The 17,663-nt window shown below is 40.1% G+C and overlaps 1 protein-coding gene across 1 annotated transcript in view; it reads right to left on the bottom strand.

The window, feature by feature from the left end:
- The window catches only part of Wdr72 (WD repeat domain 72), a 166,970-nt gene that overhangs the window by 116,184 nt on the left and 33,123 nt on the right, over positions 1-17,663 (bottom strand). The window contains exons 10-13 of the mRNA XM_076937869.1: positions 15,651-15,792; positions 14,664-14,912; positions 12,189-12,409; positions 9,784-9,979 (exon numbers count right to left, since the gene is read on the bottom strand). Of these exons, the coding sequence (XP_076793984.1) occupies positions 9,784-9,979; positions 12,189-12,409; positions 14,664-14,912; positions 15,651-15,792 (808 nt within the window). The remainder of the gene's footprint in view (positions 1-9,783; positions 9,980-12,188; positions 12,410-14,663; positions 14,913-15,650; positions 15,793-17,663) is intronic.

Genomic DNA, 17,663 nt, shown 5'->3' with positions numbered 1-17,663 from the left:
TGGTACATCTACCTAGACTCAAATCTGTGATTGTTCTCCAATATTTTTCTTAGGTTAAAATAAACACATAAAAGCATTAAGATATAAACAAAAGTTCACATAAAAGTTTTAAAACTTCAAAAGATAATTCCATCTCCTCCCTTACACTCTGAACACAACAAACCATAGAGATACTCAATGAATAACTACAGATTGGAAATCATGTACCACACCCATACATTCATTCTACAACACTCTCTTCCTAGAGGAATCATATGTATGTGGTAAAATATTGTTTTCATCCTCTTATTCTTCAGTTTTCATTATAATTACATCTATCATTATCTACCATTTATTTTGAGAGAGGGTCTCATGTAGCCCAGGCTGGCCTCAAACTCATTAAGTAACTGAGGGTAACCTTGCATTTTTGAGCTTACTGCCTCCATTTCCTGAATGCTGGGATTACAAACATGCATACTCACACCCTGCTTATGTGTGCTGAAGATGGAACCTGGGAATTTCTGCATGATGTGCAATCTCTCTAACAACTTGCCATTTCCTCAGCCCCAGTGTTATTTAACTCTTAAATCAATCCAGAAAAGAAACTGAGAGATAGAAAAAGTGAGTCACAGGGTATTTATATGATCCTATGGCAGAGCTGGCATGCCAAGGGGACTCGAATATTTGGTGCTTAGTTAAACTATGTGATGAATGGATGCTGATACAGAAAGGGGGCCCGAAGAAAGACATAGACTGGTGAGGTCATCAGTTGGCAAATCTGTCAATAGTTCACACAAAGGATGATTAAGACCCTAATCTATCTGGCCCTAAGTCATTTTGCTTTTAAACATTTTCATTATCACTGACAGTATTTAATTCCATGTTTCACTGCTAGTATACTTTTTTTCCAAATGATTCAAGCTTATCACTAAACATTGTTGATAAAAATGGGTCGGGGGGGTGGGGAATGGTAAATGCTTCTGACCTATATAGCTGGCTGTATGGCCAGGCATCTCTGATGGGCTCCAAACTAGATAAAACCACTGACTTATTTCTTGTTATTTGACCAGAGTATTACATACCACTCATCTTACTGTACCAGGGTGCTGTTAGCTGCCTAGGGGATCCCCAAGTTCTTTCCATGGCACAGACAGATAATTGAACACTGAGGACAACAGAAGACCAAGTTTTTAAGAAAAGGAAAGCAACACCTTTAACTCTTCAGAGCAGAGAAGCCCAAGGCTGGGAGTCCCTACATGAAAGCTGGCTTGGGTATTTAATACAGCCACTAGGTTCTCCTCCTCCCTCTACAGGATCTGTTTATATAACCACCCTGTGCTTTCTTACCAATTCTCCCATTGACTTCTTATGCTGACATTTCAGGAATCCACTTGTCTACCTGTATTCCTCTAACTCCCTTTTATTTCCATCACCTGGATTTCTGCAGTTATAACCTCTGCTCTTGAACTCAGTTTGTCACATATGCCCAACAAGTAACTTACAAGCCATCTTCCCACCAGAGATTTTTTTAGCATCTTACATCTGTTAGTGCACCTGGGACTTCACACTGCTAGTTGCTAACGTCTTCTAAGCATGGACGGACATATCGGAATTGGATCTGCACAAAGAATGGGGGCAAGGGATGGGCCAATCTATACCCAGATCTTACTGACAATACAGAGATTAATAACCAATATTTTCGACATGGAATGTCAAACTCAGCAACAATCCCTCAGACCAGTCTTCTGCTCACCAAGGCAAGGACTTGACCTCTGGACTAATATTCACTTGGTTCATTCCAGAGACATGGAAGACCTTCCCCATCTAATCTTAGCCCAGGCGAATGGTGGATGTTAGATATTATTGATGCACCCAGACTAATGAAGTTAAGTCCAGTGCCTTTTATCTTGTGGCCAAATCAGAGAAGCTGCTTTTCTCCCTGCAAGCACCAGAGATTACAGTCCACTGAATCCTGCTTTCCAAATCATTTCGGTGGCAGCTGGCTGCTAGGAAGAGGAGGCAACTGAAAGGAGGAAACCTGGGGAGGGCAGATGGCTCCTCTGAGTAGCTTTTCACTCCACACTACAGCTGAGAGCCCTGCTAAGGTTCCAGGTGTCAGTGTGACACATTTGCAGAAGATAAGAGGGAACAGAGTTTCCTTCACTGAGAGGGAACTGGATAGCAGCCACCTGAGTTCTGCAGTGTGAGCCCCCATGCATTAGATGTGGATCTCTGACAACACACCCAGCCAGCACTCGATCCCCGAGTGCAGCATGACCACAGGAACTGTTGAGAGTGATTACAGTGTGAACTTTCTTTACAAAGCAAAATCCAGGAAGGTAGCAACTGCCAAATGGATGCAATAAGGGCAGGAGGGGCAAGGAAGACTTAACTGATGAAAGTAATTTCGTAAGTAGGCAGCGTTTGTTTTTATAATTAGAATGGCATTGTATTGATTTTCACATTTGTTTCTGAGCACACAAAATGTTCTAAGGATGTCTTGCAAACACCACAGTAATGTGCCCAATGTATTAAGATGCCAGGAGAGCCAAAAGGCAGAGTTAAGTAATCGCTCAATTAAAATGTGTATGTGTAAATACACACACACACACACACAGAACCACACACACACATAAATACACGCACACATTCACACACAGAGAGAAAAGGGGTAGAACAAAATTTAAACTTGGGTAATTTGACTCTCCACAGTAATGTTCTTACTGCCTTTGGGTACTGCCTCCTCCTTAAAAGATTAAACTTAGTTGGGAAAATATTCAGTTGCTATAACTCGAAGTTCATGCTCACAGCTGCATACCTATGCACACATGATCGCATACACAAACTCCAAATACCACTGTTTTTTGGATCACTAGGACCAAGGAAGTTTAAGTGAAGATTCAAAACCAGGCTGCACAGGAAAAAGAGACATTGGATAATAACACCAGTAATTATTATGATGAAGAAAAACAGCCACAGACAAGGTGACATGGGAGAACCTTGCCCTACACTTAAAGGCATCCTATTTTCCTTTTCTAAAAGCAATCATCTCAAGGGGGTTCCATCTGCAATCTGCCACAACAGAATCAAGCAGCTCTGGGAAAATGACACATCGGAGCCACTGCCACTGGCAGGATGCAGCACACTCAGCCCACCTTTACCACGTGTGCGGTGACCGTGAAACAATAGCTCTGCTGAACAGGCATTCCGAAAGCTGTGACTTTACCACTCTAGCTAGACAATAGTGACCTCTGAAAGAAACCAAGCAAATTATCCTCAGAGTGATACAGTTGGTCATGGGGGTCATTTCAACACCGTTATTTCATGTGTATACCAATATCAGTCATTGAGCACCACAAGAGTCTAAAACTGCTACATGGGAAACTCACAGGGTAAAGCTTGACTTTACACAGATCCTATACTCTTGGGGTAATATGACCATTGACCTGGAAAGCTGTGGGCCCTGTGTATTCCTCATACTTTTTGCTCTACACAGTTACAAAACAAAATGTTGGATACATTTAGAAAATATGGCCTATTAGTTTTTGGTTGGCAAAATTCATCTCTCATACATTTTTCCTTTTTCTTCTCATATATTTGTGTGGGATGTGTGCTTCCCTGTGTGGATGTCTGTGTGTGCAGCTAACATTGATGTCCAGGACATTCCTGTCTCATTCTTCCACTTTATTCTTTGAGACAGAATCTGTCAATCAAATCCAGAACTCACCAATAAGGAGAGTCTTTCTAACCAGCTTGCTAGAGGTGGGGGCTGGGGGAGTTTGCAGGGTGAGGTCCCCTGTCTCTTGGCTCAAATTATAGGACAGTTGACATGCTCACTGAATAGTTATTTGGTGTCTGAGGATTCAAACTCTTGTTTGTGGGTCTTTGACCACTGTTAAGTGCTTAACCATTGAGCTATCTCTCAGCCCCAAATCTTTTTTAATTTTCTACTACTACTAATAATAATAATTATCATTATAATTATTATTATTATTATTAGTAATAATAATTATTATTATAGTAATTATTATTATAGTAATTATTATTATAGTAATAATAATAATAATTATTATTATTATTATTATTATTATTATTATTATTATTGCTTCTTTTCATTGAAACCATGAAAATAAATCCCCTAATTAGACAACAGCATTGGTCATCAAGAGTTTGTCAGGTAGTTCTAATAAGTCCATTATGGAAAAAAATTATGGGACAAGAAGCTTAATATCCATAGTAGAAATGATTTCAGTACTGTTTTTCCCAGCTATCTTTCCTGAGCTCAGAAGCCTGCTTCAGCCTTGATACACATTAGTCTCCCGTCAGCTGTGCCTTCTGCTGTCAGGTGTGCCTGTCACCAGCCACCTCCTGCTTATGCTTTGCTGTTTCTAATCTGTCATGTGACAAATCAGATGGTCAGAGCTGTTAGGACTACGTGTAAATTAAAAGCCACATTCTGCGAGATAGCCAGAGCCCTTCCTTCCAAAGAGCACTGAGCAGTCTTTGGCAGCTGCCCTCTCTCTTCTCCAGGCTTTTCTTATCTAGCTCCTGCTTGATGGTTGTAGGACACTGGCTTCCATATGCAAGAACTATACCTTGTGATATACAGTGAGGAACACACCAGAGTTCAGGATAAGACATGTGTCCCCATACAGAGGTGACACCTTGGCAGCTGCCTTAGCCCCAGAGGCTGTCTCAATTCTATTTCTTCACTAGTGAAATGAGTACAGCATTCTTAAGCCACCACCTTCAACAAGGTTGATTGAATTAAGAATGAGTTGCTATGAAGACAATATTTTTTATGTGTATGACTGATATATTTTTGTTCACTCATATGCATAAATATGTACATGTATTGGTGTGTGTGGCATGGTTATCTGAAGTTGATTTGGGGTGTTTTCAACAATTGTTATCCACAGTTTTGGGAGGCATGCATGCCAAGGCATATACCTGGATGACAGAGAATGACTTGTACTTTGATCTTTCTTCTACCATATGCATTATGTGGTTGAAATCAAGGCATCAGCTTGGCTGCTAGCTTATTTGTTTGTCTGTCTGTCTGTTTCCCACTGAGCCATATTAATGCCTATTTATCTTATTATTGAGGCAGAGTCTCACTGAACTTGGAATACACTCATTTGACTTGTCTGGCTGGACAACAAGCTCCTGGGATTCTCCTGCCTCTACCTGTCCAGACATATGCTGCCCCCTGATATTTCTTACGTGGGCTCTGGAAACAGACATTGGGCTTATGAAGCAAGCACCTAACTATCTGTTAAGAACAATCATTATGCTTACAGGTATAGTATCCACAGCTGCCTGTTTCTGTGAATAAAGTTTTATGAAAACACGGCTTTGTCTGTGCTTTAAATATTCTACAGTTTCTCTGGAGTTATAAGGGCAGGTTCAGAAGTCACAGGAGAAATCATAAGGCCCCAAAGCTAAATATTTACAATTCAGCCCTGTGCTAAAAACTACTGAACCATCCCATCAAGAAATATTTTATCTTTCAGCAAGTGAGATTTTACTTTCCCTACAAAAAAAAAAATAATTAAGTGACCCAATATGGACTATGTTCTAACAGCATCACGAGCTGAGCAGAAAACATTGAGGAATAAAAATAACCATTACATTAACGGCACATAAGAAATTCAATGTATAGGTTTCTGCCCTGCAAATCTGTTACTGTAAACATGAAAGCCCTAAGAAACACACCAAACTTAATATCTAAAAGGAATAATTAGCTCAGAGCAGAAAATTATTTCTGGTGTGCATGCAGGGGGAAGAATCAGTAATGCATTACTCCTATTGTGTCAGCCGTGCGGCAGTGAGGCCCACAGTCCTCAGTGCCAAACACGCTGTGGGAGCACAAATATTAATCAAAATGACATCTCCAATTTTTCCCCTTCCTAATCAGGCCTAAACATCACGGGACATCCAGTAGATCAATAAGTAAAACTGGGAGCTCACAGCACTCGACGCTTTAGCTCTGCCCTCAGCCAGGACAAGAGTCTTCAGTGCTAACCAACAATCCCTTATGTTGGTCATCCAAGATGAGGTGAGCATGCCCACCTTTAACCCAAGAGCATCACCCAGACATGCATCCAACCATGCCACCTGTCACAGAAAGACAGCATACAATTTCAGCAGGAAAGTGGCATGGGAGTGTGTAGCTCTAGAAGGTCTTTTCTTTCCAGACCCTTTTCCTTGATTTCCTACCCCACTGATACTTGCTATTTCCCCCTACTCTGGGCTCTGGAGGTGTGCAGGTGCTGGGAAATGTCTGACTCACTTCTGTCAATTGATTCCTTCTTTGTGTTTAGAGGAGGCAGAATACTGGAACAAAGAACACATCCAGCCATGTGCTTCAAACCCTGTTGAGTGAATTGCACAGCCACCGGCAAGGGGACAAAAGCCCAGAAAAACTCCCAGAGTAGAAAAGGCATTGTCCTCCCTCTGAGGAGGTACCACCAGCTTCAGGACCCTGTGGGATAGTGAAGCAGAAAGCTCCAGGCCACTTACAGCCAGGCAGCAGCAAGGGAATAAGGGTTGAAGCCACTGAGGGGCCTGAACATTACTTACTATTCATCCACCCATTCACTAGCTCATTTAGCTGTGTTCTAGGGATAACAGTGAGCAGGATTATTCTATTTCTTAGGTTCCTCTTAAACGGTTTTGGTCTTAGCCAGGATTTTCTGCTCTCTAACATTATGAAAATGCATGTGAAAAGATATTTCTAACCCCAGAGTTTTGCACTTTTATATAAGAATAAAATTTAAAGATAAAATATGATAAAGGAGATGGTACCATCTTAACCCCAGCCTGATCGCCAGCTTTGGAAGAAAAAAATAGTCCTTTAAATGTTAAGCAAATGGGGCTAAAAGAGATGGCTCAGATGTTGGGGACACTGTCTGCTCTTCTAGAGGACCTGGGTTTTATTCTCAGTACTTCATGGCAGCTCAAAGGCATGAATAGCACTTATTCCAGGGTATCCGACATCCACAGACATGTGGTACACTGATATATAAGCAGGTAAAATACCCTTACTCATAAAAATAAGTATACATAGACCTGAAAAAACAAAGGCAACCCTCAAGCAAAAAAATAATAAATAAATAAATAAAAGGAGGGGAATTGATGAAATTAAAGGCAACACTACAGAAAACTGATACCAGACACAAGGCTAAAAGGAATGAAGTCGACTTAGTTAAAAAATTACATGAAAGACTAAAGAGCTTCTTTCCTACAGAATGTTATGTCTCAAATTGCTGTGTTTTGTAACATTAAAACAAGCAAACAGACAAAAAAACAGGCTAGGGATGCAGCTCAGGCAGTGGAATATTTAGTCTCTAGTATTGTGTAAACTAGGTGTGGTGATCCGTATCTATAACTCTAGCATTTGGAAGGTGGAGGGAAGAGAATCAGGCCAAGGTCACCTTGGCTATGTCTCAAGACCCTATCTAAATAGACAACTTCCCCAAAAAGAAATGAAGTAAACATAGTCTGTAGGAAGTCAGAAGTCTGATAACCATTAGGATAGAATTTGAGAAAAGTGAGGAACATGTGACCAATATGAAGACTCAGATAAATATATAAGTAATACTATGTAGATTGAGTTGATGTTGTTGGTTTTTTTTATGATACCAACATAGTTAATACAGGTAAATAACCTCATTTAGAACAAGCACTCCATAGGTTAATTTGGCAGGAAATTATTTGATACATTTGATATTGATTATATGTGCTTATTTGATATAACAACGCTTCTACAGAAACAGTACTCATAGCCAATTCTAGGAGACTCATGAGTTCAAATATGTTCCATCAGTGACAGCCATTACACTGACCACTGTCCATTGGACAGCCCAGCTCATCTGCTCCTACCTCCTGTATCCCGTTCCATGCTCACTGAGACTGATGCTGAGAACCAGCCCTTTCATCTCTGATGTCTAGTGGGATGAAATAACGAAGGCGATTGTAAGAGGATGAGAATGGCTTCAGTGCTCTTCCTCCTTCCACCCTGCATATCTGGCTAGAGCATCCTCTGGACTTCCTGGTTTTCAGCTGAGTTTTGGTTCTTTCTGCTTCACTTATCAGGGCAGGAAGAGGGAGGGAGAGAGACATCCCTGATGTACCCACACCCATGTGCTAGGGAACTCATCACTCACTCCCTCATCCCCAGCCTGCTCCCTCACCCCTTCCCACACACTTGCAAGTATTCCATTTGTGGATTTCTCATCACTTGACAAATATGAGTTCAATTCATCTTTCTGCTAGAACCATGATTAGAATATGATACAGGTATCTGATTATTGACATGGAACCGTGTATAGCAGTAAGGAGCTAGATAGGATTTATAGCATGTATGTTCTGATAGTGAGGTGGAATTGTTTGTTTCCGCATATATAGTAGGACCATGAACCTTTGTGAATGATGACATAGTTCTCTATTTGTTCTCAATTCTATTATCTATAAAATTTAGATTTGGTCACCAAATATCCACACTTAAATGTAAAAACTGCATATGAGAGTAAGCACTTGTGTTTTACAGGTAAGGGTTTTAAAGAGGCAGTTAAAATATGCTATAGTATGTGAAGATGATAATGATGGCTTAGTTAATATTATTAATGAGTTACTTCTGTTTTCTAATATGAGAGATAGTATGTGATCTAATCCTGTATGGTTATATCTATTCCACAGACAAGAGAACTTTCTTGAAGACAAGCCATGTGACTTGCCCATAGCCAAAATGTTCTTCCCTAACAAGTCCTGGAGGCAGTCAATGTTTCAGAGTCTCTTCTACCCACCATATTTAACTATCTCTCAGATCTATAGATTATACACAGACTTCTTAAATTTTCTGAATTTGAGCTGAAAAGATGGCTCAGTAGTTAAGAGCATTGACTGCTCTTGCAGAGGGCCTGATTTCAATTTCCAGCACCCATGTGGAAGCTTACAACTATAACTCCAATCCCTGGGGATACAATGCCCTCCTCTGGCCTCCTCCAGTATTAAACACACATCATGCACAAGCATATACATAGAGAGAAAACTGCAATTACTTTGGCAAAGTATAAGTCCAAACTATATTAGGAACCCCCAGTCTGTAAACAACACCCAACACAAACCACCACTGTTTGATCAATAAAAGCAGTGCAGCAGATTCTGTGGAACGTGCTTCTGAGAGACGCCCTCTAACTCACAGTCAGTAATTACACCTCTCTTATTCGGTATGTTCCCAGTCCTTTCTGAATGTATTGTTCTGTCTTCAGGTCTCTAATCAAACTTGAAAGGAAAAAGAAAACCCCTTCAGTGTTCCAAAACCCCAAGCTCTATGGTGCAGAATCAAAAAGTTCAGTTGAACTGCTTAGTCTTCAGTTTCCCTGACTCAAGTTTTGTTGGAGTTTTTATAATTAATTATATTCCATTATTACTGATCATCAATTAGCTCAAAATGTTGCTGAGTTGGTGACTATGCTGAAGAAGGCAGAATTTAATGATAATTTGAGACCAGTAGGACACTAAATTTCTCTCTTGTTAATAATTAAAGTAGATAACTTATGTTTTTATTTATAGCTTCCAGAAATATCCGGCTCATTCCTGAGTGCCGCCCTGTCAGCTAATCATCAGCTGGTCAGGATCTGACTTAGGCCACTGTGTTTTATTTCCTACAGTTCCACTAAAGCTATAAATGTAGCCCAAACCAAAAGGTAAAACAACTGAGGTCATCGCTGAGTGAGTTGTGGAACTTTCCTTCTGTCATATCACAGACAAAGGAAAAACTGGGCTAACCTTTCTGCTTACCTGTTTCAATTTCCCAGATGTAGACAGAGTCATCTGTACAACCAACAATGAGAAAGTTCTCCACTGGGTGCCATCTGATCGTCCTCACAGGGAAAAGGTGCTTCCGGGCACGCAGCAGGCACCGTCTCCCTTCCAGGTGAAGGAGAGCCAAGGAACGGTCATCACACACACAGCAAAGAATCTGACCATCGCTTCGCTGGAGAAACAAAACAGGCTTACTTAAGTGAGAAGTCACATGCTACCATAATGAGGGAGTTAACGCTCCCTGCACTGTTCTTCCCAGGCTATTCACAAGAGTGCATTTCTGCATTGCACAGAACTTCTTCACAGGGCACTCAGGGATCAGCTGGAGATACAGAGCAGAGTTTAAACTCACCAACCTACCAGGAAGGTCAGGAGGTAGAAGTGAAGGGGAAAGGGAACAGCCAGATCCTCTTGTAAGATAGAGAAAAGTTCCACTACTCAGCAAATTCAGCAGGCAGTGCTGATGTCAGAAACGGCACAGAACACAATAAAGCCCAGAACTCATTTGTCACCACAAAAAGAAGCTATTTGTGGACACAAACTTAGGCCCAAGGGTACTGAGAGCTGAGATTTTCTACTTAAAGCCTCAGTGTGATTTGGTGCACTTCCCAGAACGCCAGATTTTAATCCAAACAGGAAACTTAGTGTAGACATAACCTAAAACAGGGCAGTGTTAGATGGTCCCTGCTGATGGTGCTCCCTCAAATACACAAGGACATAAGGAGGTTTACAGGACAGCACTTCTAAAGACAGTTGCCAAAGTCATCAGTGGTCAGCTTCACCACCAACCTGGGCAACTAATAGATAAAATGAAGAAATAAAATATGTTTAATAAGTGACCTGGAGGTGTAGTAACAAATGACACTTTTCCAGCATGCACACAGCCCCAAACTCAATCTTTAGTTCTACATGGGGGGCTGCTGAGCCATCCAGAATGACAGCTCAAGGGTAACTGATCGCTAATCACTCTGTGGGGAATTGGACAGCAGATTTTCTTTCCCAATTCTAAGGAGACTAAAGAAATTCTAAGGAGAAAAAAAAATGGCAGATGTGGTACAGATGGAGCGTAGACTTCAGAAGGGGTCAGATGTCATGGCTCTCCAGACAGCCTGTCTTGTAGAGCACAGGTATATTCCACGGCTTCTAGAATATGCAGCTCCAGGTAATGGAGAAAAACACACACATGCACAAATCCACATACCCAGACATGCAAACATATGCACACACAGGCACACACATGTGTACACATATACAACATACATACACACAGGCATACACATACATATCACACCACATATACAAACTTGGCATGCACACACACACGTGTACCCACATACCACACATACACAGTCACAAGAAAACAAATCAGATGGCCATGAGTGAGCATACATTATATGATCCACACCAGGTCAATTCAACACTGCATCCTAAACTCTTGAAGATGAAATAATTCATAGAAAAAGAGACAGAGTGTGGGCAGGGGTGCAGAATAACCTGTAGGAATAGGAGAAAGCCTCAGAATAAAATATATTTCACAATATTCCAGCCTTCATGGGACCAAAGATCTCCTCTCCCACCTATGCCCAACAAGGCCATCCTCCCCTACATATACAGCTGGAGTCATGTGTCCCTCCATATTCCACAGTATTCCAAATGTTCACATGGAAGATTCTAGAGCAGCATTTCACTGTTTAGTTTAACCCTTTGTGACCAAGAAACACGTTGCATGTTTTAGCACCAAAATACAGCATCAATTTCTCCAAGTTTACCTATATGGACTTAATTTCATAAGTCCATCTAACTCACTAAAAACCTTGCCACATACTCCCCTCCCCCACCTAAAATCTAGTTCACATTTTAACATTTAACTCTTTGTGAACTGGATTTAAGTTGATACCTCATGAGAAGATAGGAACTATCACAATGTCACTTCCCCTAACAAGGTAGATGGTGTTCATAAAGTCAACATTTATCAACTGCTCACTCAGTACTTACTAAGGAAATGAAGGCTAAATCTGTATTCATATATTCCTACATTCTTTGACTTGGTTTTGCATAATCTTTGATTTTACTTTAAAGTTCCATACTGAAAATTAAGACAACTAGGGAGGGAAATATGATGACTTGCTTGGAAACTAAGAGGATTTTATAAAGTGTCCCAATGTTTACTTTAAAAACATCATTTGGGTAACACATTATAGTAAAAATTAAAACCCGTATTGAGAAGTTAAGGGCAAACTTGGCAAAAGTGGCTGGCTAACTGTGGGCTGACGGTGTGAGTATTTGCTCTGTTTTTTTGTTTGGTTACTTGTGGGAATATAGGTTGAGTTGCCGTTTGCTTTTTATATCGTGTGCTGTTCTTTACTCTTCCTGTCACTTACTTTCAAGTTCTCTGGTGACATCAAAAGTCTCGTAACTGGACCAGCTTCCAAAGAGAATGTGTGCAGAATTTCCTCAGTAAAAATATCCCACAGGATCACATAGGAGCCGCGGTCTCCAGACACCATCCAACTTTGGTCTAATTTTGAAGCAAGATTGTGAGGGTAAAGTAATGAAGTCACGCTCTGGTGATGGCCTCTGAGAAGGGTGTGGCACGGGGAATCTGGAAAGTGGTCAGACACCAAATAGCAGAAAATTATTTTTCAGGTCATACATTTTTGACATACTGATGCAGCTGGCTGAGGAGATTATCGCGCAGCCTTGGTAGGCCATCTCAAAAACAGAACTCCACACCAGAAGCTAGAACAAGTTTTGAGAGAGGCAGAAAGCTCAGTTGTTCAAGTCTCCTGTTTGCTGATGGCTGTTGACATTCTAAAACATGGGGGGACTAGTCACATAAACGGCCCTCTTCACGTAAACGGCCAAGTTAAATTTAACAGAAAAGAAAAGCAAATGTCACAGGACATTTTGCTATGAAAGATGTTTAAAATGATCAAGTTTTACCTCCTTTTCATTGTTTACAGGTAAAGAAAGTATCCCAGGCTCGAATAGGTCACTCAACTCCTTGTACCAAAAGCTGGCCACAGTGTTTAATCTTAGCTGCTCAAGGAATCTTCCCCTTTACCCGGGAATCAATCACTTTCTACACATGCAGCCACAACATGGACACATTGATCCTTTTGCTCCTTCTGACCCACACTTTCTACCCACCTCTGTAAGATGCAGGTAATAACAACTGCCCTTGCTTGGGGCAGACTGTTGAGTGAAATGAATATGTTCTCAGCACATGCCTAGCACCTGGGTAGTACGTGGACATGTGGGAATGAGGCTACCTGGGCACATGGCCTTTCAAACGATATCTGAAGTAGAATGGAGCCTAATGGTAACCCGCTTCTCATGTCTCTGGCTTCTGCTGCTCCCTCCATGGCTACCCACATTCTCCCAATTAGAGAAGACCATTTGCCAGTCTCTATTCAAACTGAAAAGGAATCTCAAAGTTATTTTGTTTTGTTTTCTATTCTGGTCTCAGCCAAGCAGTAATGAACGTCAGTTCAGAAGCTGTCTGTCAAGTGTAAATTTCTGTTTGTTTTCTTGATATTAGGATAAGTTGGCCCAGATTGAAATGTCTACAGTCACCATTTTCTCTGACTTTTAATGGCAGCTGTTTACCTACTTATTATCTCTTCCAGCATCCTTGCCATTTGCTGCTCAGCTGTCAATCACAGAATCAGTGAGTAACTAAAGTGTGCTGAAAAATCAGAACAGGGACTGGAAGAGGATGTTCTAATTAAAAGAAAAATTATATTTAAAAAGAAAAACAAAACAAGAAAATTTAGGATGTGTAAAGCCCTAGGTTTGATTCCCAGCACTGCAGGGGAAGAAAAGGGAAGCTTATTTGTGGGATTTCATAGTAAAATGTTTATCTAGCATGCCTGATGTCCTAAGTAGACCCCCCTCCCACAAATAAAAAGGAAAAAGAAAAAAAACAAACAAAACCCCAAAGCACACAATTCTTACTATATATTCTAAAATCTCCATACCCTCCTATCTTCCCTCCCCTTATAAGACAACTCATTGTATAATGATACTTATTTAAATAAGTAGGTATTGTCACAGTGCAGAGATGAATAAGAACACAGACTTCATAAACAAGGAAATACAAATAAATATAGGAAGATGCCATTTTATTCCTCATTAGTGAAGATTTAAATATTGAAAAATGTAAAAGGTGGTCAATATTTAGGAGAACACTTGATATTTCACAGGTTATTATTTGATATTCATGTATATACTGAGATAAGTCCTTTATAAAGCAATTAGATAGCTTAATTTCCAAAATCAAAATCACAAACTAATATTGATGTAGTCATTCAAGGATAATCAATTCCAAATCTTGCATAGTAGCCAGAGGCTGGAAAACCTAAGCACTGATTAACAGAAAGGTTTTCAGTTTAAATTTTGATTATTATTTGTTATTTAAAATGAGCTCATGAATAATGAGAACCAAAACTATTTTATTAATATTTATTTAATAGTAACTCAGCATGGCATAGATTTTACTAATGTAATTAAAACATTGTATACAGTGTGTTGGTATGTGTGTGTGCTCACACACTCATATATACACATACATAGACACACATACAGTTTCAGGAAGTACAGTGAAACGATTATGCACAGTGGCCTTTGGTAAAAGCCAAAGTTGAAATTAAAGTGGGGAGTAAAACTTCTGGTGGAGCAATACAACTCTCTGCTTGAGTCTTTACAAAACCCATGTCCGTGCTTAATTTGGTATTAAATTATGCACAAATTTATCTACAAATGCCAGCAAAGGTCTGAAGCTTCTGAATCGTGTTTGTACAGCATGTAGAAGATCAGATAAATTAGGTGAATCGGGAGAAGACAAACTCAGTCACCTTTCAATAAAGAGCCCCTTTCTAGAAGTCTAGCTTTGGCAGCATTCAGAGCCTTCGTGATGAAAATGGTCCCATCCTCACAGCCACAGATGAGTTTATCAAGATTTGGAATGTACTCTGATGAGGTGATGGTGCCTGCCATTCCCACCTCATCTCTGGACCCAGAGAAATGGTCTGTGATGCTCTGTGACACTGTTTGATGCTTATCAAAGTTATCCTGAAGAGTCCAGGTGGTAGTTATTGGTATTTCTGAAAGGAACACATGTACAGGAAAAAGTTGGTTTATTTATTCACAATAGATATGAAAACTATGTCAAGATATCATTTCTTTAGAAGTATGAGCCCAGTGAAAAAGTTCAGTCACATTCAGAAGCTAGCTAGCTAGCTAGATGGATAGATGGATGGATGGATAGATAGATAGATGATAGATAGATAGATAGATAGATAGATAGATAGATAGACAGACAGAGATAGAGAGATATCTTAGGATGTTCAACTGAAGTTCATTCAAATTATGTTGGTTGTATTTGTGCATCCACAAACCTTAATTATATCTGTTTCAATATTGGTGTCTGTACAAGTTGCTTTTTAGAAAATAAGATTAGAAATAGAAACTGATGGGGTTACACATAGCTCAGCATCGAATATCATGTACTGCTCTCCTAGAGGACCCAAGTTCAGTCCCCAGGACCCACATTAAGTAGCTCACAGTTTCCTGTAACCTAAGCTCCAAAGAGGCTCAGACACCAATGGCATCTGTGGGAACCTGCACTAATATGCACATATTCACAGCAAACATATACTCATAATTAAAAATAAATTAAAAGAAATGGAAAGTGGCAAGCTGGGCATAGGGTGCACACCTGTAATCTCAGTATTTTGGAGACAGAAACAGGCAGATCTCTATGAGTTTGAATTCAAAGCCAGCTTGTCTACCTAATGAGAAACTGTACTCAAAAGAGATGAGGAAGGACAAAACTGTCTTACCTCTAGGGGAACCATCAAACTTAGATATGGGGACATCTGGGATATGCCACAATGTAATTCTTCCTGAGACTTCTCCAGAGAAAAGTACCTTGTAAAAAGGCTCCTTCCGTTCATTCATGTAGCCCATGACAAAATGCAGGTTCTGAAAAATAAACCATGAGCCTAGCACGGGTAATAATTAATGTCCTGACCACTGGGAAGAGAGAAGTGAGACTTCAAAACTGAACCAAACCTTTTTAAACAACTTGGCACCATTTCAAACTTTTCAAGGAAATTAAATGAAATAGTTTGTGATTTGAAGGTAAAAGAAAACAAAAACCTCTATTAAAAATGAGAAATGAGATCACTGGCTAAGCTTCAAAGAGTTGACACAAGTATCTAACCTTGTGTGGTGTGTGAGTGTGTGTGTGTGTGTGTTGCACACACTCCTTCTTGAAAGCCTTACCATTAAGGGCTGGATACATGTTTAGTTTAAAAAATATATCATCAATAAAAGAAACTCCAAAGCTATGAGTTTGTGCTCTCATGGTCTTTAACTCACATGTGAAGAAAGCTAGAGAAAGGACTTGGATTAACCATGGTAATGAGGACAGCAATGGGCCTTGAGTGTAAGAATCTGAATCAAAAACCTATGTGTTCATGATGATACTGCTTACCAAACATGCCTGCTCTTTTTTGGTTGCTTCAGTTTGATTATAGTGAAAATAACACCAGTTAACATGCATACATATATATGGTTTTTTTTCTCTCATACATACAGTCCTTGGTATCCTTTTCCAGAACTATTAATAAGCTATTGGCTCTAAGAACTCATAATCAGACCTATTATAAGATTAAACCACCCAAGTTTTAAAACCTTGGAGTTGATCTCTCTAAATGTCGGTTTCAAAATGGCCTCCTGGTGGCAGCTGAAGTCATGAGGCATTGTATAGATTGTATATGCTTGTAAATGATAAAGTTGAAATACATGTTAGTGACCTCCACCATCATTATTTTTAGTTTGTACACACATGCCCACCTTGGACCTGCAGCCTTCTTTCATGTCAGCTGAGACTTGCAGAATGTAAGGGGGTTCTTTCAGGAGACACACAAACCCTTCAGCAGATAGGTTCACAGTAGGAACCAATGAGAACTCTCAATGATACAGAAATAACCGATGGAATTCCATGGAGAGACTCCAAACACGGACCCTGGCCAGTGCCATGTTGCTGCAGTACACACTCTTCTAGGTTTACTGTGATCAAAATCTTAAAATTAGATTATCCTATTTATACTTCACTAGATTCTAGGTATTCCTTTCACTTAAAATACGATGTGAGGCGCAGAAAAAAAAATGGATATCTAAAGAACAATCATTGGAAAGTGAAACATCTGTTTTTGTGTTCATACTTGGAAAGACAAAACTAGATAGCTTTCCATTTTAAAAAAAATGTTTTATTTTATGTGTGTAGGTGCTGATCTGCGTATATATCTGTGTACCATGTGTGTACCCTGCCTGTGAAAGCCAGGAGAGGACATTGGGTGCTCTAGAACTGGGATTCCAGGTGGCTGTGAGCCACCATGTATGTACAGGGAATCAACCCCAAGTCCTCTGGAAGAGCAGCCAGTGCTCTTAACTGCTGAGCCGTCTCTCCAGTCCCAGCTTTCCAACTTTAAAACAGTGGTTTTACATAGCTTTGCTATTTGCTTGTTAGGGTAAAAATTTCTGAGTGACATTTCCACAGATTTCTGTGGAAAACTGTGTTGGTAAAACTTCACTGTGAGGCCAAAGGGGAGCAACCAGCAGGCTCTTCAGAATAACAAAAATGCCTTTCTGAATGAGCCATAGCACTGCTTTGTGACAAGGCTTTGCAACTGTTCCCTAAGGACTTTAGAAATGTCCCCATGCATGCTGTAATTTTAAAGGTGTTGTTTTATTTTGTGTGTGTGTGTGTGTGTGTGTGTGTGTGTGTGTGTGTGTGTGTGTGATTTTTTTTTCTGCCCCAGCAGCACCCAGGGTTCTCAGTTTTGGCT

Source organism: Arvicanthis niloticus, chromosome 7 (genome assembly GCF_011762505.2).
Source record: "Arvicanthis niloticus isolate mArvNil1 chromosome 7, mArvNil1.pat.X, whole genome shotgun sequence".
Classification (NCBI taxonomy): Eukaryota; Metazoa; Chordata; class Mammalia; order Rodentia; family Muridae; genus Arvicanthis; species Arvicanthis niloticus.
This window is presented reverse-complemented; position numbering and strand designations above follow the sequence as displayed.